Source organism: Mastomys coucha, unplaced genomic scaffold (genome assembly GCF_008632895.1).
Source record: "Mastomys coucha isolate ucsf_1 unplaced genomic scaffold, UCSF_Mcou_1 pScaffold8, whole genome shotgun sequence".
In the NCBI taxonomy this organism is placed as follows: Eukaryota; Metazoa; Chordata; class Mammalia; order Rodentia; family Muridae; genus Mastomys; species Mastomys coucha.
Window position 1 is genome coordinate 67,120,691 of NW_022196914.1, and position 25,784 is coordinate 67,146,474.

At 39.5% G+C, this 25,784-nt stretch overlaps 1 protein-coding gene across 2 annotated transcripts in view; it reads right to left on the reverse strand.

Moving 5' to 3' along the window:
• Positions 1-955: 955 nt before the first annotated feature.
• The window catches only part of Ipo11 (importin 11), a 163,074-nt gene continuing 138,245 nt past the window's right edge, over positions 956-25,784 (reverse strand). For both annotated transcript variants that reach the window (XM_031360523.1, XM_031360524.1), the window contains 2 exons: positions 23,860-23,944; positions 956-2,309 (listed from right to left, as the gene is read on the reverse strand). In XM_031360523.1, coding sequence (XP_031216383.1) covers positions 2,145-2,309; positions 23,860-23,944 — 250 coding nt within the window. In that variant the 3' untranslated portion in view covers positions 956-2,144. The remainder of the gene's footprint in view (positions 2,310-23,859; positions 23,945-25,784) is intronic.

Genomic DNA, 25,784 nt, shown 5'->3' on the forward strand with positions numbered 1-25,784 from the left:
TAGAATCTTATAAATCAATAATTATTATTAATTATATTCTATCTTAATCACGTATAGAAAAAGATGGTATATATGAATATTTTCAGAACTTTTTATAAAACCTATTTTAAACAATGATTTTAAAAACCGAACTACACTCTTCTGAGGGAGGCTTTAAAAGCTGTCTTGCAAACCAGTTGCTCAGTGCTTTTTCTGTGCACTGTAAAACACTGTCAAGAATAAGAAAGTGATGATTCTCTATGGCAAGAACTGGGTGTTAGGAGTTTCTGGTGGTGTGGCTGGGAGAATACTTGAAATGAAAATAATTAAGCCAAAGGAAGATATTCTTATGTCCATCTTGTTGCTGAGTAACAGTGGTATCTTAGTTTGGGTTTCATTGCTGTGAAGAGACACCATGACCACAGCAACTCCTATAAAGAAGTTGCCTATAAACATTTCATTAGGGCTAACCTACAGTTTCAGTGGTTTAGTCCACTATCGTCATTGTCGTGGAGGGAAGCACGGCAGCGCACAGGCAGACATGGTGCTGAGAGATCAACATCTTGATCTGCAGGCATCAGGAGACTGTGTGCCCCACTGGGTGGAGCTTGAGCATAGGAGTCCTCAAAGCTTGCTCCATAGAGACACACTTCCTCCAACAAGGCCACACCTACTCCAACAAGGCTACACCTCCTAATAATGTCATTCCCTATAGCCAAGAGTTCAAACCATGAATCTATTGGGGATCACTCCTATCCAAACCAGCACAATCGCAAAGAAACATCACTGTTAAGGAATGCTCAGATTTTAAATGAAGATTTGAAACCTGAAGTATTAGTACCATGTATGGGTGGAGAACTGGAACCATAGCGTAAAATGAACCATCTTTATACTCCACCGGGCAGTGTCTAATGAACTGTTTTATGTTTCTGTTGCAGAGGGTAGGTGGCAAGAAAAACAGACAACAAGTCAAAGGTGAGGTATCTTTGGAAAATTTAATTGGACCATATTTTCTTTGCTGAAAACATCATATATCTGTAGACATTATGGGTTCCATAGCTTACAAAGGGGTAGTGGTTTTCCTACAGTTATACACTGTACCCAAAATTCTATAGAAAGATTAGGCATTTCCAATCTTGCTTTCAGAGTATTTCCTAGGAGATGCTCTAAAGGTTCCTCACAATGGCAAGTAATGCAAAGTAAGGCGTCAGTTCTCTCCCTCGCACTATAGTGCAGCGGAGGGACAGGAAGGAAGACTAGTTGTCAGTGCTAGTACCCTGGGACTGCTGCTGGGTCCTCTGAGATGCACCCATGGCACTGAGGTGCTGACACACCCTGGCACCGAGGAACCTGAGATGGGTAAATCCTGGGCAGCCTGTCACAGTCAAGCATGACTGTCACAGTGGAAGGGGACTTGGAGTTATCTGGTTCTTCCTGGTGCTCCCGGGGCTACTGGCCTTCACAGGTAGCAAAGGGGCCAGGGCTAGAGGCTCACCAGTGCTCTCCCCGCTTGGCACTACAGTACTGCAGGTTCACTTCAGTATGTTTGCAATGTATGCACTCAGAGTAAAGTTAAAAGTGCCTTTACCAATTCCTATGTCAGACTACTAGAATGAAAATAAAAGCATTTGATTCTCTGATGGATGCAAACAGCTCCCTCATGAGATACCCAGGTAGAGGGCAGCTGTGGGGATGTTGCCTGTGCACAAATAGAATACTATCATTTGCACAGCATTCTCATTTCTCAAACTTGTTTCATTAGCTTAAAAAAATTAGGATAAGGCAACCAAATTTAAGTAATTTGGGTTGCGGAAAAACATCTGTAACATCAACCTTCATCTTCTCAAGTGTTAAGAGCTCACGATTAAAAGGTAATCAACAAGTTTCTTAACAAGAGACTATGCAGCTACTCTCAATAAATGCCCCTCTAGTAAACACAGGGCCCCTCATAAATATAAAATTAAATTCTTTTGAGGAATAGTTTTCTGACTTTAATATTTGGGATTTATACTTATTCTTTATATTTTATAGTAAAAAAATTTATGGTCTTGGTTTCTTTATATTCATACACAAATGACCTCATCTCAGCAGGCTCGTAAACGGATGGCAGGGTGGGTTATTCAGCTTCTTTCAGAAGGGATGGTGGCCACATGATACACGTGCTCTTAGAATCCTTGCAAAAACTCCTGCAGCTGGGTAACAATCTCTGTGTCCACCGTTTCCATGAGGGACTGGAAGCCTTGCTCCCCCAGGATCTCCTGTTGTGCCTTGAGCTTCTCATAGATGAACTGCTGCAGAGACACTGTGTGCACAGGGTCCTTCAGGGCCAGCTGTGGGATAGAAAGACAGAGTAAGACAGACAGACAATCCTCCTACACGTGCTTCACTGTGCTCTCTGTAATCTCTCCACAGCAATACTTTTAAGAGTCTCCTGCAGTTTTTTGGGGGCCCTGACTGTGTTGCTCTGATGTGTACAGTTTCTCAAGAACTGGGAACACATCCTTTTAAGGTGCTAGAATCTAGCAGAAAGCACCCTAAAAGGAGAAGAACTAGGGTACGAATGCGACTGCCCGCTCTCCTAAGGACAATCAGATTACACCACAGCAGCCACAGGAAGCAAGTGCATACTATTTGCTCTAGCTTACACTGAGACACCATTTAATCTGTGCCTTTGTTTTTAGGTTAGGGGGAGTGTCAAATTTTGTTCTTCCTCCAGTCCCATTATAGTACTTACAAAATCAAAGAAAAATTAAACTTTTAGTATTTTATGCTACATATGTACATTACTCTTCTTCATCTACATAATATCACACAATTCTTTTTAAATACATGTTGATTGTTCTAACTTATGTTATATTTTTTAACCTATTAAACATATGTAAAAGTGATCACAGTTTAGTGTAAACAATATTTTCTATAACTTTGCTGGATATGCCCCACTGTTTCGTGTTACTATGTAAGCAGACTTTCTTTATACTTCAGCTTCTTTTCTTTTGTTTAGAACAGGTCTCAGGCAGCCAAGGCTAGCCTCATACTAGACACTGTAGCTCCTTTGCCTTGAATTGCTGCTTTCACCTCCAAGCACTGGTACTGTAGGTGTGTGCCATTATGTTTAGAACTTCATCTTGGTTTCCTAGGATATCTAAGGAACCGCTAGGGCACAGAAAATTTTATGACTCCTGATATATACCATCACCTTATTTTCCCTATGGTTTATACCAATATAAAAGATTTATAATACTGTTAGTATTTAGTTGCTAACACTTTGTTGGCATTGATATTATTTAAATGGCCTGTAACTATAACAAACAACACAATATTAGTATAAGATGAGCATTTATTTCACCATCAGTGACCCTGAACATCTGCATAACTTTCAATAAAGTATATGACTATCTTTGCCCAATGTAGCTGAATTCCATCTATAACTTCTATTTGAGTCATATAGATGTTAAAACACGACTAAGAGTCGGGCAGTGGTGGCGCATGCCTTTAATCCCAGCACTTGGGAGGCAGAGGCAGGTGGATTTCTGAGTTTGAGGCCAGCCTGGTCTACAGAGTGAGTTCCAGGATAGCCAGAGCTACACAGAGAAACCCTGTCTCGAAAAACAAAAAACAAACAAACAAAAAAAAGACCAAGAATAAAGGATATAGGCAGCATAAAATTTAACTTATGTCCCATGTATTACCAAGGCAGAGTATATAACAAATCAAGAGAAAGAAAAATGTCAATCCTCTCTTCCCTATAAAAGAGGTGATAGAGAGAGCAGTGAGGACACCACACCCTAGCCATGAACTCAGTGCACGCAGAGGGGCTGAGGATATCCTTCTACATCACACACAGAGGCTGAGGATATCCTTCTACATCACACACAGAGGCTCAGGATGTCCTTCTACATCACACACACAGAGGCTGAGGATATCCTTCTACATCACACACAGAGGCTGAGGATGTCCTTCTACATCACACACAGAGGATGAGGATATCCTTCTACATCACACACAGAGGCTGAGGATGTCCTTCTACATCACACACAGAAGCTCAGGATGTCCTTCTACATCACACACAGAGGCTGAGGATATCCTTCTACATCACACACAGAGGCTGAGGATGTCCTTCTACATCACACACAGAGGATGAGGATGTCCTACATCACACACAGAGGCTGAGGATGTCCTTCTACAACATACACAGAAGCTGACAGTGAACACTGATAACACTTGCTGTTTGGGGGCTGGAGAGATGGCTCGGTAGTGAAGAGCACTTGCTGCTCTTGTAGAAGACCCATGTTTGATTCCAATATGGTGGCTCACAACTTTATGAAATTCCAGTTCTACCAGGTACATGGTAGATATGCACACATACAGGCAAATCACTCATACACATAAAATAAATCTAAAAATATTCTTTAAATGTTTTCTTTCTTAAGTAACATATGGTAATGACGAATATTATTTTAATTACAAAAATATACCTATTGGGATAGAGTATATTAACTTTATAGAAGCATAATTCATTATTCATAATGAAACTGGTAACTCTAGTCAAGAGCAACTGAGTTTAAACCAATGCTCCAGTGAACTCGAGCTGCCCAAGTAGTGAACAGTGGTTGTAACTGAAGCCTGCAGTCACAGAATTGAGACCTTCAAGTCGCTGACAGCATTTTAAAGAACCTGACTATTATTTCTATGAAAATAGAGGTAGTTAATGTTTTAGATAAACACACAAAATGATTGCTCTCATTACTGCATTTTTACAGGTGGTTTTTGTTGCTCTTCTGTGCCCCTATCCCCTGCCTACTACCCTTCACCATCTGACCACTCTCCACCCCTTCCTGAGTTCTGTCATTTCCTTGTCAGGGCCTCTTTTCCCTCTCTGGTGGTTCCCTTTCTAGCTTCATGATTTACACTCACACATCAAAAGCTAGGACCAGGGCTAATGAGACAGCTCAGTGGAAAGAAGCACTTGCAAACTCTGGCAACCTGAGTTTGATTCCTGCCATTCATGTAAAGGTGGAAGGAGAGAACCAACTTTCAAGAGTGTATACTGTACACATCCCCACACACATCCAATAACAAATAAAAAAAATTTAAAAAGCTGGGATTCACATAGGAGAAAGAACATGTTGTTTGCCTTTCTGACTCTTCTTTACCTTACTTAATAGAATAATTCCTAGTTCCATTCATTTTCTTGCACATTTCATCTTATGGCTGGAGAAACTCCATTTTGTATGTACACCAGTTTATTATATTCACCAGCAGACATGAGGACTGTTTCCACTCCCTTGCTATGGTAAACAGACCAGCAAGAACCATGGATGCATAAGTACTTCTGTACATGGAGTCCTTTGGGTGTGACAAAGTTAGAATGTCTAGTAGGTTTATTAGGTGGTATATTGTTGGATGGTAAAACCATACCAGGAAGTTTGGTAAGGCAGAGCAGGTTGAGACCTGGAGATTCAGAGGGCACACACCTGAGGCTTAGGTGACTCCCAGCTCCCTGCCAGACTCCTGGCCTAAAACACATGCCATGTTCCTCACATAAAAGAAATGTGTCCTATGGTCATGTAGCCCCAAAATAGAGTTCTCCATGTTAACGAGGTACCTAGAGGCCCAGAAGGCTTAGCCAATAAGCTTTCCTTCCCAAACATTCCTCCCTGCAAAAGGTATTAAATCTCAGGTCCACCCTGAGAAGTGGGTATGATACATCATGCATCCACTTTCCACCATGAACAAACAATAAACTGATCAGAACCACAGACTGTCTCTTTCATCAAGATCTTTTTTATCAAGAGCCATGGAGAAGCCACTGGACTACAAAGCACAACTTAATTCTTCCATAGAAGGCCTCTCTGTGCTCCCAGACACAGCGGCCATCAAGCCTGCCTCTGCCAAGCTAAGGACAATCACCACTGGGACAAGCCGGAGCTCCCCTCTCCCCCTGCCCCAGGCTAGATGCTCTCCTCAACCCTTGGACTCCCAACTCCGTTCTTGGCTTTTCCGACTCCCAGTGGTGCCTGGATATGCAAGAGTAAGAGAATCCGATGGCCAAGCAATCCCCAAATCAGCTCCGGCTTTCCCATATTTCAGACTGCTCTTTCCCATCCTTAGAGTGGTGTCTTGGTGCTTCCCTACAGCCCTGCACCTGCCCAGGTGGCAGCGTGAGACCACCTCCCTAAAAGGCTGTGGACCACGTCTCCCAAGAGGCTGTGCCCAGCCAGGCAGTGGTGGTGCATGCCTTTAATCCCAGCACTTGGGAGGTAGAGGCAGGCAGATTTCTGAGTTTGAGGCCAGCCTGGTCTACAGAGTGAGTTCCAGGACAGCCAGGGCTACACAGAAAAACCCTGTCTTGAAAAAAACAAAAAAATAAAATAATAAGGCTGTGCCCATCAGCAGGGCAGATGGACCCACAGTATCTTGTTGAGAAAAATAGCTTTCTAGTGTAATTAGCAAATTCTACATCTGCTGATGGAAAATTACACTGCAAAGGTATATATGATGGGCACTTTTCCTTCCAGAATAATCCCCTCCTACCAATTCTTCTTGCTAATTACAATCAAGAACCCTCGGAATCAGATAGAAAACAAATGTAAGAAAGCTCAAAGAGGTGGAAAGAAGTAGCACACAAGAAAGTTCTAACTGGAACAGGATGTGGTGTCTGTGACTTCATTCATGTCTCAGACTGCCCACAATCAGAGTTCAAGAAATCAGCAACCTGGAAACACTGAACAGTTTGGTCATCGTGGTCATCAAGGCTATACACCCTAAGAAATAGACTTTGTTGTTCAAGCTGCTGATCGGTGTTACTTTATTGCAGTGGGCTGAACAGACTATCACATGCAATGTTAAGAACAAATGTCAGCACTATATGTACATGACAGGAACAGGAAATTAAGTCGGCAACTATGGCTCATCTTTAAAACCAGCACTTGTGAGGCAACGGACTGCAAGTGCAAGGACAGCCTGAACTACACACAGGTCTGTCTCAAACAAACAACGTGAGTCTGCACTTCCATTAGGCACGGAGGGGACAGCAACTGTTATCAGGAGGGCAACCCAGAGACTTGCCTGGGAAGCTGACATTAGTGTGAAGAAACAAACAGACAAACAACAATTAAAAAGTAGTACCCTCAGAGCTCCCAGGGTCTCAACCACCAACCAAGGACTGCACATGGAGGGGTTTGATTGTTCTGGCAGCATGTGTATAGTAGAGGATTGCAGGTTCGATCAGCAATAGGAGGAGAGGGCCTCGGCCTTGTGAAGGTTCTGTGCCCCAGTGTAGGGGAATGCCAGGGCCAGAAAGTAGGAGAGGGCGGGGTGACAGGCATAGGGAGGTGGGAGGCAACAGGGATTTGTTTTTGTTTGTTTGTTTTTTGGAGGGGAAACCGGGAATGGAGAAAGTTACATGTAAATAAAGAAAATATCAAAAAAAAAAAAAAAAAAAAAAAAAAAAAAAAAAGGACTCAGAAGAATGCCATTGGTGGCATTCTAGACTGAATTCTGCAAGAGCATTAGTGGGAAATAACAGAATTTAATTGGTGTGGCCTTACATTCATTTCTTAGCTTTTAGAAATGTATTGTGTACATTTGAGGAAAATAAGCATAAAAATGCTAATTTGGATGAGCACTGGAGAGCTGTCTCCACTTATCAAGATGACGCCACCCCTACCCACCAGCAACAGGCAGGTAAACTGGCTTCATCCTTCACCTGGGCAGCATAGTAAAGCCAGGGCTGAGGGGCAGAAGAGCGGGGGAGCTAACCCTGCCCCTTGCACTAAGTGAGCTAGCTAGGACAAGAGAACTGCCTCTGACTTCCCAGGCCCAAACAGGGAATTTTGAGATAGCCCACCCCAATATCTACCCCACGTGTGAAAGGGCTCATTCTGCAGATCCAAAGCTGCAGGATCTCCATGGCAAAGGGCAAAAACAGTATATCCCAGAGGAGTCCTCGTGAGGATCCGGTATTGATAGTGTAGCAGAAGCCAAAGGCTTTGAAACAGTTCAATGATTCACTGCAATGAACATTTGCAAGTAAATATGTGTGGACAAAAGGGTACACTGTGGGACACACTGATATATTCCTACAGCTCCCAGGTAGGATTTGTTGTTGTTGTTTTATCCTATTTTATTTTATTTTGGGTGGAGGAGGTTGCAAGGGTGAATACGAAGGGGCAGGGAGATGAGCTGGATTGAAATGCATGGTATGAAAAGTTAAAAAGAAAAAATGTAAAAACAGCAAGGGAAACCTGTAAGGGGCACATGAGAATTCTGTATACTTTTTACTAATTTCCTGCAAATCTAAAATCATTTTAAAAATACAAACAATATTTTACACAACAGACTCAAAACCAGTTTCTCCCTCTGTAGTGCAGAAACAAGCAATACCCTCATTTGCATACATATGTGGCAATCATACTATTTCTAAGTAGCTAACCTCACTTCATTTTTAAGGTGAAAAAAACTGATGTCTCCAAGTTCCTTGTGACATCTGGGGCTTACCTTCTTAGGCCGAAGACACCAGCAGAAGTAGAATATGTATTTCTAAATCCCTTCCTTTGTCCTTCTTCAATTTTTTCCCCCAGTATGCCTGAGCCCTACTCTTCCTCTCTAAGGAAGGACATAATTACTTAAATGTTTACATTAGAATGGACAGGGAGAAATGAGGAGCCTTGTGTTAACTGGCTTCACTTATTTTTTTTTTTTAAAGGGAAGGAATGTATGTTTTCTTTTTGGTTTTGTTTTGTTTTGTTTTTATTAGATATTTTCTTTATTTACACTTCAAATGATATCTCCATTGCTGGTTTCCCCTGGGGGGGAGAACCACTGTTCCCTCCCCTCTCCCTTTCCTGGCCCTGGCACTCCCCTATACTGGGGCATAGAACCTTCACAGGACCAAGGGCCTCTCCTCCCATTGATGACCAACTAGGCCATCCTCTACTAAATATGCAGCTGGAGCCATGAGTCCCACCATGTGTACTCTTTGGTTGGTGGTTTAGTCCCTGGGAGCTCTGAGGGTACTAGTTAGTTCATATTGTTGTTCTTCCTAAGGGACTGCAAACCCTTCAGCTCCTTGGGTCATTTCTCTAGCTCCTTTATTGGGGATCCTGTGCTCAGTTCAATAGGTGGCTGTGAGCATCTACGTCTGTATTAGTCGGGCAAGTGCTGGTTGACAGGAGCCTGATATAGCTGTCTCCTGAGAGGCTCTGGCTTCACTTATTAATGGAAAAATAATTAACCAGTATTCTTGACTCTAGGCTAACACCAGATAAATGACATTTTAATAGCCTAACTCAATTCAAAACTTCATTCGTTGGATTTTAATGTGCAAGTAGCTTTGTATGCTCTGGTTTTAAAACTTATTTAGGGACAAAATGGTTTTGGTTGAACCAAGAATGGTCCCTTCCTTTGGTACGCAGTGCCTTTGATATATGCTTTGACCTTTTCAAAGTTTAGCCTTCAGAGAGGTCTACAACTTTAGCTCCTGTGGAGATACTCACCAGGATGTGTTTCCTAGTAAGAAATTTGTTGCTTGAAATAAAGTTTCATTGTGTTTCCTGGATAAACCACCAATTTTACCCACCAAGAATTCAGGGCAGCTGAATCTTTCACATTCTTGAAGTCGTGTGACTAAGTTACTTTTTAACCCTTCACATACCCTTTAATCTTTCAGAAATTATTTACTGTAAGATTTACTTACAGTAAGAAATTATTTACTGTAAGATTATTTCATGAGAAAAAAAGTTTTTCTTTTCTCTATTATTCTTAGAAGAAGAATAATGTTCTTTCTGTGATACTTAACAGATAAAATATTAAACAGACAAAATTAACAGATAAAACATGAAATAGAAAAAAATCTTAAAGGAAAATGTCATATATTTACACTGTCTTTCAAAACTTCCTGAGTTTGATTAAATTGCCTCTGGTTTAAATATTCTATTTTAAGATTTAATTACTTCACTGTGGCTAACTATCAATTTCTAAAATCTGTCTGAAATTCTTAAACTTGTCCATTGGATACTACGAGCTCTCTTCATTCTATGTTCTGTGAAGAACATAAGGCTGACAGACGGCAAGCAGAACCTTGGCAGTGAGGCATAGCAAGTTAAGTTCATCATCATATCTTTCTTTAGGTGTAAGTTCATCATCACATAACTAGGTGTGAAGCCTCAGCTTTCTTTGCAGAGGGTAAACTAGGTTTCTAAGTGATAAGCTTGCTGCAGAGTGAAACCCTGTCTTGATGAATGACTGTGTGAAGGAATATTTTCTCTGTGTTCCAATGTGCATCTAAGAGCAAGAAGATTGCTACAAAACATTTGGAACAAAACACTCATGAGAACTAAAATCCCAAGTCAATTCATAAAACACCCATGGTGGACTGCATATTCATTAGAATATTTTTAGTAGACAATAAACTATTTTTAAACGCTCCTAATGAAGTCATTTTTCAAATATATATTTCCCAGAAGTATTTTTAAGGAGCAAACCCATAATCCTGTACATGTAAGACAAACATTCTAACAATGAAAAAAACCCCAGCTACACTACCCTCCTTATTTTCCAAACACCCCAGTCTGGCCTTAGCTTTAAGCTCAGCCCTCATGGCTTTTGCAGGGGAGGCAGTGAGGATATCCACTGCTAGGCTAACCATTCTAGCTCTATACATTTAATTCCATTTAGTTCTCACCTGACTTGATAGAAAGTTTCCCATATTCTCTCTGCCTGTACTTCAGCGAGGAGTATCTGCAGTAGTCTCATCTAACTACATACTCATACTAGGGAATGCAGGAATCTTTTCTTTCTAAAATCATTCTTTCCTCCACCATCTACAAGTTTGTCCTTTTGATCTTTTTTCCTCTCTAGAATTCTGTAAGATTCTCCAAAACACAGGTCAAGATAGATATAAAAGGAATTTTTATACAGCTTGCTTTCTTTAACTAGTTTTTGAGGGCATATTTCCTCAATACACTGTTAAATAACTATTATCTAATTGACCAAGATATTAAACTCTCTTCATGGTCGATCTGTTGATTTTCTTGGAATCTTCTGATTTAAATGAAAAGTTCAATGACTTAACTGCCTTAGTCCCATTGTACCGCTTTGGTCGCTTGCATGTTCTCTTATTCTGTTACTGTTACAGTAATTCCACAGGAGAGACTGACAGAGCTCATTACCAGCCCCTTCCCCTTTCTCCAGATGCACTGTATGTACCCAGCTGGCGTGTGGGCAGAGTGACTTCTGCCACTACTCGGGCAGACTCTTTAACCAAGTCTACCAGCCAAACAAAAGTGGTGTTGATGCAGTGTTTCTTCTATCTGGAAAATCTCTGCTGGAGATTTTGATACCTAATCCCACATGACACGCCTTCTTATCTCAAAGATTTTTAGAGTATCAGAATGCTATTTTAGATTGTTTCTTAAAAAACAACAAACAAACAAATAAAACCAAACCCACAGCATAGCATGGAAATCAAAGGACAACCTGCAGTGATGTGCTGGCTTTCCACTTCCATCCTTCTGGGCAGCTGCTGTCAAGAGTTCACACTCAAGGCTATGTGACACTTTCCTCACTGATCACCTCACCAGCCATTCCTAAGACCTTACATTTATATCTCTCCTACACATTCCTTGACTACCCTAACAGTTGTGTCTATGTTGCTGGTAATTTTTAAAAGAAAAACAATTCTATTTATTCATCTATCTCAGCATTTTTCTGCCTCTGAACTCATTTTAAAAACTATTGATGCTTTCATTTCCCTAAGGGTAACGTTTAGTTCACATTTTGAAGTAAGTTTTGAACTCATCCATTTTCATTCTTTTTTGTTTGACAATAAATAACTACAGGCTATGAATAATTGAGCCACACCCACATGATCCATGTTTCTTTGTTTTTTGTCACCTGCCTCAAAACTGCAAGCTGCCCTTTGTAATATGATGAACAGTATCTTAGCCTTTAATTTCTAGCTTTATTTCATTGTTGTCGGATATATATAAACTATACTACTTCTACTTTGGGAAACTAGAAGTTTTCTTCATGCTCTGCTTTTTTAATATTGAAGAAACATGTGCATTTTCTTGAATGGGGTACGAATTTTTTATATGTAGCCATTAAATTAAGTTTACTGTTTGTATTCTTCAGCTCTGTCATCATGAACCAGTGTGATTTTCTTAGGTTCAGCTACACACATGAACCACAAGACACCCCAAACCTTAGTATCAGTTTACTGAGGAAGCTGTGGGAATGAAGTGACTTCATAACAAGGGAAGATAGGACAATGGGATTTCACCTCAAAATGCTGTTAGGATCATGGAACTATTTTTTTAGGACTGTATAAAATGTGTTGCCTTTTAAGGAAGCTCCTTAGATGTAATAGAGGCATTCTGGTTTTATGACAGTTTCATTCTGTAGCAGAGGCTGGCTGTGCTCCTCCTGCTTCAGCCTAAAAGCACCTTTCCTATAAGCCAGTTTAGCAGTGAACTCGACAACTTCCAGCTATGGATTAGATGGAACACCATCTTTCAACATTAGAATAAGGACCAATTTCATCATGTTAAATAATCAAGAGTAAATAAATTATTTATCTAATTACTACCCACTTACCATTCTTTCATAGTGTTTTAGATAATTAAGTAATTGATAATAGAAAAATACTCTCTCTTGCCACTTAGTTTACCATTTAAGTAGAATGACTCCAATAAACTGGAATGGGACAATCAGGTATGTTATATAGATTGATGTTATTAAATTAGAAAACAAGTCTGCTAAATAAAAGACTATTTAGCAATACCCTTGATTCTATCATTCCTCAGAAATATAAATAGTACCATGCTTATCAACTCTGTATGAAAATAAATATACCATAAAACCAAAGATGTGCCATACACACTGGCCCTACAGGGCAGAAATACCAGGTAGTGCAAACAAGTGGGAGAGAAAGAGTGAAGGAAAATTAGATTTCTATCTGTAATCTAAATGTTACCTTTGGCTATGCTGAGTCCTCTGTCCTGCCTCTGTGTTTAAGGCAGAGTCTCACTCTGTAGAGCAAACTGGCTTCTAAACCAAGAGCTTCTTGCTTCAAGCTCCCAAGTGTTCAAAGTATAGGTGTACACCACTGTGCCCAGCAAATGTCATTGGTTCCTGCCTACAAGCTTACTAAGGGGACTAAGAAACTTGAACATTACAATAAGAACCATTTACAGGCAACACCTGCTCCCTTACAGCTCTTTATTACTCCAGTGGCCTCAATGGTTTCAAGAAAATGAGATCAGCCAGGCAGTGGTGGCGAATGCCTTTAATCCCAGCACTTAGGAGGCAGAGGCAGGTGGATTTCTGAGTTCTATGCCAGCCTGGTCTACAGAGTGAGTTCCAGGACAGCCAGGGCTACTCAGAGAAACACTGTCTCAGAAAACCAAAAGAAAAAAAAAGAAAAGAAAATGAGATCATTTAGCAAATCATGTAAGAACCTCAGGTGTCTTGGTAAATACAAGGCAGCAAGCAAGTAAAAGCACCTACCAGGCGCTATAGATAGGAACCGCTGAGTGATCTACAAAGGCAAGAGCGTTTACCAGTCAGTGCCTTACACTGGGGCTCTCAGGGATGAACTCAGGCCTGTGTGCTTGCAAGGCAGGTACTTTCATTGGCTTATAAAAATGCAGAATACGGTGAGGGAACTGGAGGAGCAAAAATTTTCCATCTCCACCATCTGCGGACATGACAAGACTATTGTAGAAACTGTAGTATTTTAGAACCTGAATTAACTAACTACCTCAATGGAGGGAATACTAGTTTCATGACTGTTTAGTTTGTTGTTTCCTGGTGAGCTCAGAATGACCCCACGCATATTGTGTACTTATTTTCTTAGGCAGGTAGCACGCAACACAAGTCCACAGCAATGACTACACTATCAAATACTGTAAGACGATAAACAACTTGTGAATAAGTAATTAATTAATTAAAGAAGAAAAGCCAAATGGCAGACTCAAAGCAAAAGCATGAAAATTTTAAGCTACATAGAAAACAACACTACTTAAGCATCTCAAAGTACACACCTCACTATTTATCCTTCATCTGGGCAGTTTCCATAAATCACAAAGAATCATAAATCATAAATCCGCCTACCAAGATTTAATCTGCATTAAAATGGAACCACTGGATATCCACAATACATTTGAGATTTAAAACTATAAATAAGTTTGTCCCAATTCCTCAGAATAAGTCTTGCTTTGTGTTTAAAGATCACGCTCATGTGAAATGAGACAAGGTTTCAGAATCAATTAGCAAGCAGTATTTGAAAACTGGTACATCTGACTACCAAAGGTTAGTTTCTTAAACAAAGATCATCAATCTCCAGCTCTTAAAGTAATGTGAAAATTTATGATGGTAAAAAAGTTTGTCTTTGTGAGTTTTAGGCCAGCCTAAGACACACAGTGAGACTCTGGCTCAAAACAAACAACTGTCCAATAAGTCTTTACAGCTGAACAGAATAGCTGGAACTAAGGAATCTGAACTGTACAGGCGTCTGACAGTTACAGGAAGGCGGGCTGGACAGGCAGAACAGACGAGAGAAGGTAATTTCTGTGGCCTGGGTCTGAGGCCACCAGGCTGGATAGCGATCAGACGTAATGATATTGCTACGCCCTACTTGGAAGGAACACATCTGTCACTAACTGCATGATGATGGGGTGAGACCCTGGAGTTGGGTTATGCCATGCTGGCCTCTCCTCTACAGTAAGCAGTGTGGATTACATATAATCTTGAATATTTTCTTGCCAATTTTTTCTACTCTAATCACAGAAACTAAAAATATCCTCTAAATAATGAAAGGAAGAAAAAGTAAAAAAATGCAGCTGAGTGTAGCAGGTTACACATATTCCTAGGACTTGAGAAATGGAGACAGAGGGTTCCTTCTAGGCCATTCTCAAATACACACAGACTCAGGTCAGCAGATAGCATGCTTGGTGCACTTGAAGCATCACACAGAATCAGGCATGGTGGAGTGCATCCTTGTAATCCTACCACGGACATAGAGACAGGAAGATCACTATTTCAAAGTCTACAAGAGACTTTATTAGAAGGAGGAGGAGAGGAAGCAGGGGAAGAAGGAAATACAAACAAACCTTTTTTTTTTTTTTTGGGAACACTTTTCCCCAGTTGCTAAGCTTTAGAATTAATTTAAAACACAAAAGCTAAGAGAACAGAAGCCTGTTCAGTTGTTCTTATTTTTGAGGCAGGGTTTTTACTTACATGCAGCCAGGTTGGGCTTGGCTCACAAAACCCCTGCCTTAGCCTGCTGCTGGTTTATAGACCTGAACCACAGGCCTGGCAAAAATCCCTGTTATTTAAAGAAATTCTGACAGCCTGCACTCTAATTTTCTGAACAAAATGAAATTTTATTTATCCAAGTCAAAATCATTTATGACATTCACCTATAGCTATTGAAGGAAAACTCCTTAAGAAGAATTATTTTAGCTTTTAACAAATCTCTGTAATGTTTAGTCCAACAGAAAAAAAAAACCCGAATCCACATATCTATTTCTGCATTCACTCTTGTCCTGTGTTTGGGTTACATTAAGAAACAAAACAAAACAAAACAAAACAACAACAACAAACCAAGCCTCCAGACTGTCTTAGGTATGTAGTTGAAAGAATGGATGTGGTGGTTTGCATAGGTTTGACCCTCACAGACTCAGGTGTTTGAATGCTTGGCCCATGGGGAGTGGCATTACTAGGAGGTGTGGCCCTGTTGGAGTAGGTGTGGCTTACTGGAGAAAGTGTGCTACTGTGGGAGTGGGCTTTGATGGCTCCTTTGCTTAAGCTCCACCCAGTGAGGAATACAGTTCCCCCCCTTCAGCTGCCTGAGGATCAAGACATAGAACTCTTGGCTTCTCCACCATATGGATTAAATCTCTAAAACTGTAAGCCAGCCCAATTAAATGTTGTCCTTTATAAGATGTGCCTTGATCATGGTCTCTCTTCACAGCAATGGAAACCCTAACTAAGACAATTACAGATATATTTTAAAAATTACTATAAATCGGGTACTGTCAGAGCCTCTCAGGAGACAGCTATAATAGACTGGATTGTCCTTCCTTCAGTCTCTGCTCCATAGTTAGTCTCTGCAACTCCTTCCATGGGTATGTTGTTCCCCCTTTTAAGAAGGAATGAAGTGTCCACATTTTGCTCTTCCTTCTTCTTGAGTTTCTTGTGGTTTGTGGATTGTACTTCGTGTATTCTGACTAATACAGAAGTAGAGGCTCACAGCCATCCATTGAACTAAGTACAGGGTCCCCAACGAAGGAGCTAGAGAAAGGACCCAAGGAGCTGAAGGGTTTGCAGGCCCTTAGGATGAACTACAATATGAACTAACTAGTACCCTCAGAGCTCCCAGGGACCAAACCACCAACCAAAGAGTATACATGGTGGGACTAATTGCTCCAGCAGCATATGTATAGTAGAGGATGGCCAAGTCGGTCATCAATGGGAGGAGAGGCCCTTGGCCCTGTGAAGGTTCTATGCCTCAGTGTAGGGGAATACCAGGGCCAGTAAGCAGGAGAGGGTGGGGTGGTGAGCAGGGGGAGGAGGGAGGGAACAGGGGTTTGTTCTTGTTGTTTTTTGGGTTTTGGGGTTTTTTTTTTTTTGGGAGGGGAAACTGGGAAAGGAGACATCATATGACATGTAAATAAAGAAAATATCTAATAAAATAAAAAAATTACTATAAATAATATTTTCTTAAAGGTCAGTCAAAAACAAGAAATCAGAAACCACTGTGAACTTTCCATTCTCCATTACATTTTAATCTATCCTGTTCTTTGAATAAATCTTGTACCCTTGGAATGATTTTTTTAAACATGAATTTAATACTAGTCATTTACAGAATGAGTACATGTTGAAATACTGCACTATCAAATTATTCTAAACTTAGTCTCACTGCTAGACACGTGAGAAATAAGTGGAAAGCTATCAAACCAAGGGGGATACAATATATACGTTTTCCAAAATTCCAATTTTGCTTGATGGTTCAAATTTAGCAGTAAGTAACATATACTATTCATTGTTTTCCTTATGGTGACAGGCTGTCCTTTCAAGAATAATGCATGCTATATACTCAAGTCTGAATTACCATATTCACTTATGCCAGCTACTCTTTTGTGTTCAAATGGTGCTGCATGAGAAAAAGCAAAACCCCAAAAAAGTTAGGCTAAATCTAGCTAGTCCTGGAGATCACTGATTGGCTAGTAAGCCCTAGGGTATTTCCGTGGCACTAGGTTTACCATGTCTGGCTTTTTACATGAGTACTTGGAATAGAATGCAGGTCCACAAGATGCATGAAGAGACAAGAATGTAACTCAGTAGCAGAGTAACTAACTGCCTGATAGATTTAAGGCTCTGGGTTCAATACCCAGGATGTGGGGATGGGGAGTGGGTAGGATGAAAATTCATTCAATATTATTTCATTATATACAACCATTAAGAGAAGTGATGGAAATGAGATGCAAATTAATATTCATGGAAATATATTTGTATATTTATACCTAAGAAAAATTTAACAGAACACATATATAAAATCATTATATATTTCTAGCTTATAAATACAAAAGATCATATAATTATATGTGCAAATAAAATACTGGGAAGGGTACATACTACAATGGTAAAGGTTTCTTTGGGGAAACAGTATTTTACATCTATAATCATTTATTTATGATTTTCAATTGAATATAAGTCACTTTTATTTCAAAAAATCTCTTTAAAATAAAGCTCCAATAAATACTGCAAGCATTGCTGTGAACAGGATGTTAAATTAACTTTTTCTTCTAGCAAATGATAGGAGAAAGGTATCAGATGGGAAAAGCAGACGTAAAGACAGACAAGGCTACCAAGAGGCAGCCTAGGTAGTCTAGTGTTCCACATATCATCTGTGTTAGTGAAAAGATGCTTTCCCCAAGTGAGGTCCAATTCTTCATCCACAGCCCTGTGTGTTTTTATTATATCCAGACAGTACTGTCAGTTTCTAAGTGAGCAGCTGTGTCCAAACTGATTGATTTAGGTCTTTTTAAGAATCCAACTAAATAAGGAAGCAACAGTAAGATTGCCTGCAAAACTCAAGAACATTACTGATACCAGCAGGCAATTAGTTACGTTTCAGCTAAAATGTATACACAAGTAAAGTAAAATAAAACCACTTTAGAAGCAAGCCACTGCTGTATTAATTCCCAGAGCCATTTCCAATAGCCTCTTCTTTCCAGTGTCTGTGAATGCCCTTATGTAGCCTGCTGTGGAGGATCTTGACCTGTATGATTTCAAACTATTTTTTTGATTAACATTTTAGTTCCATCAAAGGAAAAACTGCTGTCTCAGGAGGGTGTCTGGTTATCAATTTGTGTCTTTATTACATCTCTGTTGATTATTTCAATTCATTACCTTCTAGCCTCTGTTTTAATGTCACTGACAACTCTACAGGTTTTAAAGGCAGAATTGCCTTTTCTAAGAACTTCTCTAGGAATTGAGTTAAGCTCAGTGTTGGTTTTAAAGAGTATGTGCACTGCACAGGATTAAACCCAGAGCCCTGCTGATGCTGGACAAATGCCCTACAGTGGAATACTGGCATCTCACTGTATATTATAGACTGGCCTGACTTCCAGGCTTCCTGCTTCCAACATTCACCGCCAGAGGGGTCATGTTTGTAAGGAAAGCTATGCTTAGTCCACAACTGTGGAGTAGCTACTGTTTTTATGAAGTTAATCTTAGATAAAGTTATGTGTTCTCAAAGAGCACTTTGAACATTTCAGTACTATTCAGAGATGAAGGTTAAGGAATTAGTTGTATTGGTGTTAACAGTGGGCACATTTTAAGAGAAAAAAAATGTAGAATTTACAAAACATATAGAAAAAAAGAAAAACCTCCCTTTAAAGAAATCATCTTGTTAATATGCTAGTAATGTAAAATGGCTATATTTAATACTGTAATGTATATTGTTGATCAAATACATCAGCAGAGATTTCAGAAAGAAATATAGTCTGCAGAGGAAAAACTACTTATCTTTATAAGTATGCTTTGCATATGTTGACTGTTCTGTGTTCGTGGGTCGAATACAAAAGAAAAACATTCCATTTGGAAGAAGGTACTTGAGTGCCACTGAACGGAGGTCAAGAGAAGGGGTTCCACAGCTACAGCATGCAGGCCTGTGTACTGCTGGTTTGAGTAAGCAGAGAACTGCTTAAAGAATTAGGCTGTGTGAGGATTTAGGCTTTTCATAAGTGAGCCTTAAGAGATCTGATTTGGTGGAAGGTGATAATAAATACATGATAAATACATATTAGTAACAGTATGTATGTGTATGAAAAATAACTGCAGTAGTGCTTTATTTGAACAATGAGAAACATTAATTTGTGTTTACTAAATGGTTATTTAATATTAAAGCTTAAGAGTTATGTTGTTGCGGCTGGAGAGATGGTTCCATATATTCTGCTTCTGCAGAGAACATGAGCTCAATTCCCGGCACCACATCAGGTGGTTCACAACCATCCTTAACTCTAGCTCCAAAAGATTCTGACCTATGGGAACTGCAAACATGTGGCACACACTTTCACAGACAAATATACATATACATAAAATAAAAATAAAATCTTTATAAAAATTTCAAAATAAGGAATTTGATCTTAGCAAATAAATATTCTGAGTAAATGATTGAAAATATGGGAATAGATTGTTAGTACAAAATAAAGCCTAAACTGTTTTGGTTAAAAATAATTCCTATAGATATAATCAGGGCAATAGTTAAATACATTAATATATGCTATAATGTTAAATACACTAACACATCTATAAAAGCTTTCTAGATGAACAAAATTTCTTGACAGTTCTAGGGGCACTACCTACTCATAATGGTTTCATATTAATTAATTAAAATCAGAAAATTTGGGTCTACTTATTTTTTTTTAGTGCCAAACAGATTCTGGATATATTATAACTCACTATTCCCTATTATCTACAATGCCTTGAAATTATAAAGTTCATTTTAAATGTGCCAAACTCTTAAGGGAAAAAAATGGTAACTTTCAGCATTTTCCCCCTTTCTGTTTCCTGACATGGGTTATTTTGCTAAATAGCTCAACCTGCCCTTGAACTTTCAGCACCCCCTGCCCCCACTTCAGCCTCCTGAGTGTTCTGCATGTGTGGAATGCCATGCCCAAAACATTCACAAGGTAAATGGAAAAATCAGACTATACGCCATAAAGTAACAAATATAAATACTTCTATGCTAAAAACAGGGCTTTAAACCCCCATTTTTGAGGTTTCATTCAAACAGTGGGGTAAGTTTCCAATACTGCAGGCAAACCAATTTCAGGGGTTACCCATGATGCTGCCATGCTTTATATAAGCACTATGTAATAATTAATATTGTGGTTAGCTAAAAAAAGATAAAAACAAAACACCATAGAAAGCAAGATACTGTCTTTCACTAGAATTGAAGTGAAAGTTGAAACATTTTAAATAATTAAATACTTTTTATACTCAACAATATACAGTCTTTCATCTAGTCACCAAAAGAGCTACTAAGCCACATGGATGACCACATCCATGCTTTGTCCCAGGAACCTTTATGTAACACTCTAACGCTGTCACAAGAACTCCCATCCTTCATCACCCCAAGGAAAAGCACAACACACTTCTCATCTTTACAAAAGGCAGAGACCATACTCTCCTGTCTTCCATCACACTGTATGCTGTAACTATGTCTATTTTTAAGTCATTATTATTGTTAGATTCCACTATGCCTGCAGCGTTCTGCACTGTCCAGGTTTCTTAGGTACACACTTGAGGTCTTAAACTATGTCACTCAAGGATAATAGACTACTGTCTAAAGTACCTTCCTCTATCCTACTGCTTTTATGATCTTTCTGCTTAACTCATCTAGAGGCCATCTCAGGCGCTGAAGCTGGGTGAGACCAGCCCTGAGATGAAGCTGCTGGTGCTGGTTCTGCTGATCTGGCAGGCTTGGAAGAGCTCTGCAGAATGATCAAGCAGTCTATGGAGAAGTGGCCCTTTTCAGTTACCTTATCTCTAGCTATCACTATGGTTTAGTGGACCAGTGATAGCACATACATGCTACTCCCTTCTGAGAACACAGCACTTCACTTCTGTCTCAACAATGGTTTATGAACTCCTGGAGGTAGGGGCTGTGTCTTGTATGTATGTATGTATGTATGTATGTATGTGTGTATGTAAATATTATGTATGTATATATGTATGCATGCATGTATATTTTTATTTTCCCACTCACTCGTTCATTCCTGAAACATTTGTTGAGTACTTGCTATATGTCATGTATGTCAAAAGGCACTGGAGAAACCTGCTGCATCTACCAAAGTTCAATGAGGGAGTGCAGCACTGCTAAGAGGTAGCTATATAGAGAATAAGTAACTTGGTCAGGCATGGTGGCTGTGGCAAATGCTTGGAATCCCAGCATCTGGGAAGCTGAGACTAAACATCAGTCAGGGTGACATAATAAGAGTTTGGCTCAAAAAGTAAGGAGGGAGAGTTGTTACTGGAACGAATTCTCCAAGATTATAGGAGCCAGAAAGTCCACAGAAGACAGTCAATTGTTGTCCTGATCATGTGGCTCAAGTAGCAGGACAGGGCCACCCCACAAGACTCTACAGAGCTTCTAAGAGCAGACAGAAACATCTCTCAATCTCTAATCACCCTCAACTGTGGTGATGGACACCTACCCAGAGGAGCCAAAGACATCCAATGCACCTGGAGTGGCTGGAGACACAGCTGCTTCCTATACCAACATGGTATTTATCTGTACCAAAACCTCTTTGACCTGCTTTGACTTTCTGATAATAAAAATCACACATGGTTTCATGTTTCAGAAAAGCAAAAACCATGGAAACAGTAAAAAGAGGGAGGAAGAGACGAACAGGCGGCACATGTGCTGTAGTAGTTTGAATGTGGAGGGCCCCCAACGATCATATATTAGAATGCTTGGTTCCTAGTTAGTAGAACTAACTGTTAAGAAAGGATTGGGAGGTGTGTTCTTGATGGAGTAGGTGTGTCACCAGGGCTGTAGGGTTTCTAAAGACCACACCAGGCCTAAGCTATTATGTAATATGACTAAAAATTAAATACAAAATGAAACAGAGATTTGGGTAGTTTAACTTGCTAAGAATAAATGTACCAGATTAAGAAAATTAACATAGCATACATGGAAGCTAACAGAACACCTATTATTCATTGATAATTCAGAATGTTATGGGGAAAATGCTACCACACTTTTCTGTGACAATAATGGTTATGTCCAATGCTTTTAAAACTGAGAATAGAAGAGCAAGAATTGGGAGAGGCCAAATAAGTTATGTCAGGGCCTCTCACTATTATAAGTCAAGAGAAGATATGAGACTTAGGGTACCACCAAGTCTCATTTTAAAGGAGGGATGTTTCTGGGAATATATTCATAAAGGAAAGAATGGCATTAAGGGCTTTTAAAATAAATTAAAAAGGATTTTAGCTGACAGGTCCCAGCAATCTACTAACCCAGTTGTCTTCTGATGTCATCAATGAGGCAAAACAAGTCAAGGTAATCTGTTCAAGGTCACAAGTCACTGCACAAAAGGGATGTAAATTTTGGTGTGAAGAATCATTCCTGGGCTAGAGATAGGATCACAACAACAACAACAACAACAGCAGCAACAACAACAACAACAACAACAACAATAACCACCACAACAACAGAAGAAGGAGAAGGAAGAAAAAGAGGAGGGGAAGAAGAAAGAAGAGGAAAGAAGGAGAGGAGGAGAAGGAGTCATCATCCTTTAACTAGCTGCCAGATGGTGGTTGCTACGGGTAAAGACAAAGTGAAATGGAGTAAACTCCAGCCTGGTTTAAACGGAGTCTATTAGAGCAGTGCAGTATTGACCATGAACTCAGGACTACATCCTTGAGATTAACATAAGATCACTGAAGGACTGAATAGAATAACAAGATGAAACCATGACGGCACACATGAAACACTGAGTCGGCCAGCCTAGGTTCCGAGGGGATTACATGCTCACTTATGTGCTCCTGCAGTGGGTGACATTGCTGCTGTCATTTTGCAAGAGAGGAAGAAGGTGCTGTGAAGCCAAGAGACCAGAAGAGACTCCCAAAGCTCACTGTGTCTATTCACATTCCTGGTCAGAGTAAGTATTAAACATTATAAGTAAATTTCAAGGCAATATACTTTAGAAGTTTCTTAGCCTCTTGCTCTTTATTTTTTATCAGATTCTAATGCAAGAACTAATGGCTAGCAGTCAGGGTATTTTATAATGCCTTGTGATGCAGATCATAGAAGGGTCATTACAAAGCTAATAACATAACAGGGAAACAATAAGAAATAAAGAAAGAATAAGAAAACAATCCAGTATGTCTCCTCAAAATAGTTTTGGGGTTTTTTCCTTTTTTTTTTAAACTTAAATAAAATTGTTGATTCCTATTTTTTTTTAATATTTATTTATTTATTTATTTATTATGTAGCATTCTGGCTGCATGTATGCCTATGTATGCCTACAGGACAGAAGATTATTATAGATGTTATTACATATCATTATAGGTGGTTATGAGCCATCATGTGGTTGCTGGGAATTGAACTCAGGATGAGCAGCTAGTGCTCTTAATCTCTGAGCCATCTCTCAGCCCAGTTTTTGGTTTTTGTTTATTTTTTAATAAGCAAAACTTCTGCTTTTCTCAAACAGGATCAGCTATCTCAGAATGACTTCCTATCCAAGGAGTAAAGCTCAAATCCTTGACTTCTTCAACAAGGGATGAATGGTAGATATACAGGTGGACAGACCACCATTCCATAGACCAGCATGGTGATCATTGGTCACGCTTGTAACTTACCATCTTTTTCCTCTTGTCTTGTTCTGTGGGTGGTTCTTCGTCTTCTGTTACCTTCGGTTCATCATGATGAGACATCAACATACAACTACAATTAAAAATAAGCACCATATTGTAAGTAAAAGTGTCTGCATCATACTAAAGCAACATCTCAAAATTACTGAGAACATGCATGCTTCTCTATAACAAAGACGAGTTGATTAGATAAGTAAGACTTATATTTTTAAAAGTTTTTGGTTGTGTTTTGTTTTTAGGCTGGGGAGCTGGCTCAGTTAAGGGTATCTGCTACACAGTATGAGGACTCTTGAGTTTGATCCCTGATTCAATGTAAAAAAGCTGGGCACAGCAGCATGCTCCTAAACCTGGCACTAGCAAGGTAGGCACAGAAGGATCATTGGGCTTGCTAGCGAGCCGCAGGACTGACAAGCTCTAGGTTCGGTTACAGACACTATCTCAACACCTGAGGTGAGGAACCTTAAGGAAGACACTCACTATTGGTCTCTTGCTTCCACACCACATACACCAGAAACATGTGTATGTATATATATGTATATATATGTATACATATGTATTATACATACACATGTTTCTGGTGTACATACATATATATACATACATATATATGTTTCTGGTGTGTATACATATATATACATATATATATATATGTATATATATGTGTGTGTATATATATATACAAAAAGACTTTCTTAGTATTATAATTTAAAAAACTCCCCATTTTAAAATAGGTTACAGCAGAGGGAATGTGAAACATTTAACTTGGGCATTTTATACAGCAAATTATAACTTAGGAGAATAAGGGAGCGTCAATATCCCAAGATTAACTTGATCTACTTAAGGGAGGGAGGTGACCAAACTATAACACATGATAAATTTTTAAAAGATTATTCCTAGGAAGCTTATGAATCAACTATCAATTAGAAGACAATTTATATCTTTCTTTAAAATAACAAAACAAGACAAAACAAAAACAAACCATCAAGACTTACACTTAAACTACTTCTCCTAAGCTCTTGTGCATCAGTAGACTATACATGCAGTGACTTTAACAGACACATCATCAAAACACTGCTGATTACTGAACGATCCACTTCATGCTCCAAATGAAATTACTCTGCTATGAGAAATTTGTCCCCAGTGGCGCCTGTGGCTCCAGGACAGTTAGAAATCATTTTATTTTGATTATCTGCACCACTGCTCTCCACCATTAGCAGAGGTAATAGAAACATTGCTTCCTGTTCATCCAACACTCATTACAGGGAGACAAGAAATGAATGCTGTCCAGTGAATCACCATCAGTGGAACAAACTCCATAATTTCCTAATTTTGAACAGAAGAACTCAGAAACTTATCATAGCTTTACATTTCTAACCAATAGACTATGGCGGAGAAGATTTGGTTCCTCTTAATGTTTTACGCCAAATTGAGGGGAAGCACAGCACCAAAGTCAACTATTCAAAACTTAATTTAGGATTGAGGCCAGTTGCTAACATCAGCAATGTACCAGGCTCCCTGTCACAGTAGACCCGGGTGCCTTTCCCCACCATTAGAAACAACAGCTTCTGGGAACACTGAACCTTTCCCATCACTCACTGCCTTTGTCTTTCTGAAGCTGCAATGCCTGGTCTGCTGAGATAACTAATACAGCACAGCCAGTGCTCAAGGACAAGGTAAGGATAGGAGAGGTTGGAAGGGGATAGAGATCCCAGTCTGGATTTTAGAACTGAGTAAGATACATCTTCATCTATTAGCCACTTTATGCCAACTAGACTTTAATTCAACTGCAACACATACTGGTCTCTCTATGGAAGCCCCTCTCCCCTTTCTTTTGGTCTCAAATTCTTCTGCACTACAAAACATGTTAGTTTGCTGCTGCTGTTTCTCTTCCTCCTCCTTTCCTCCTCCTCCTC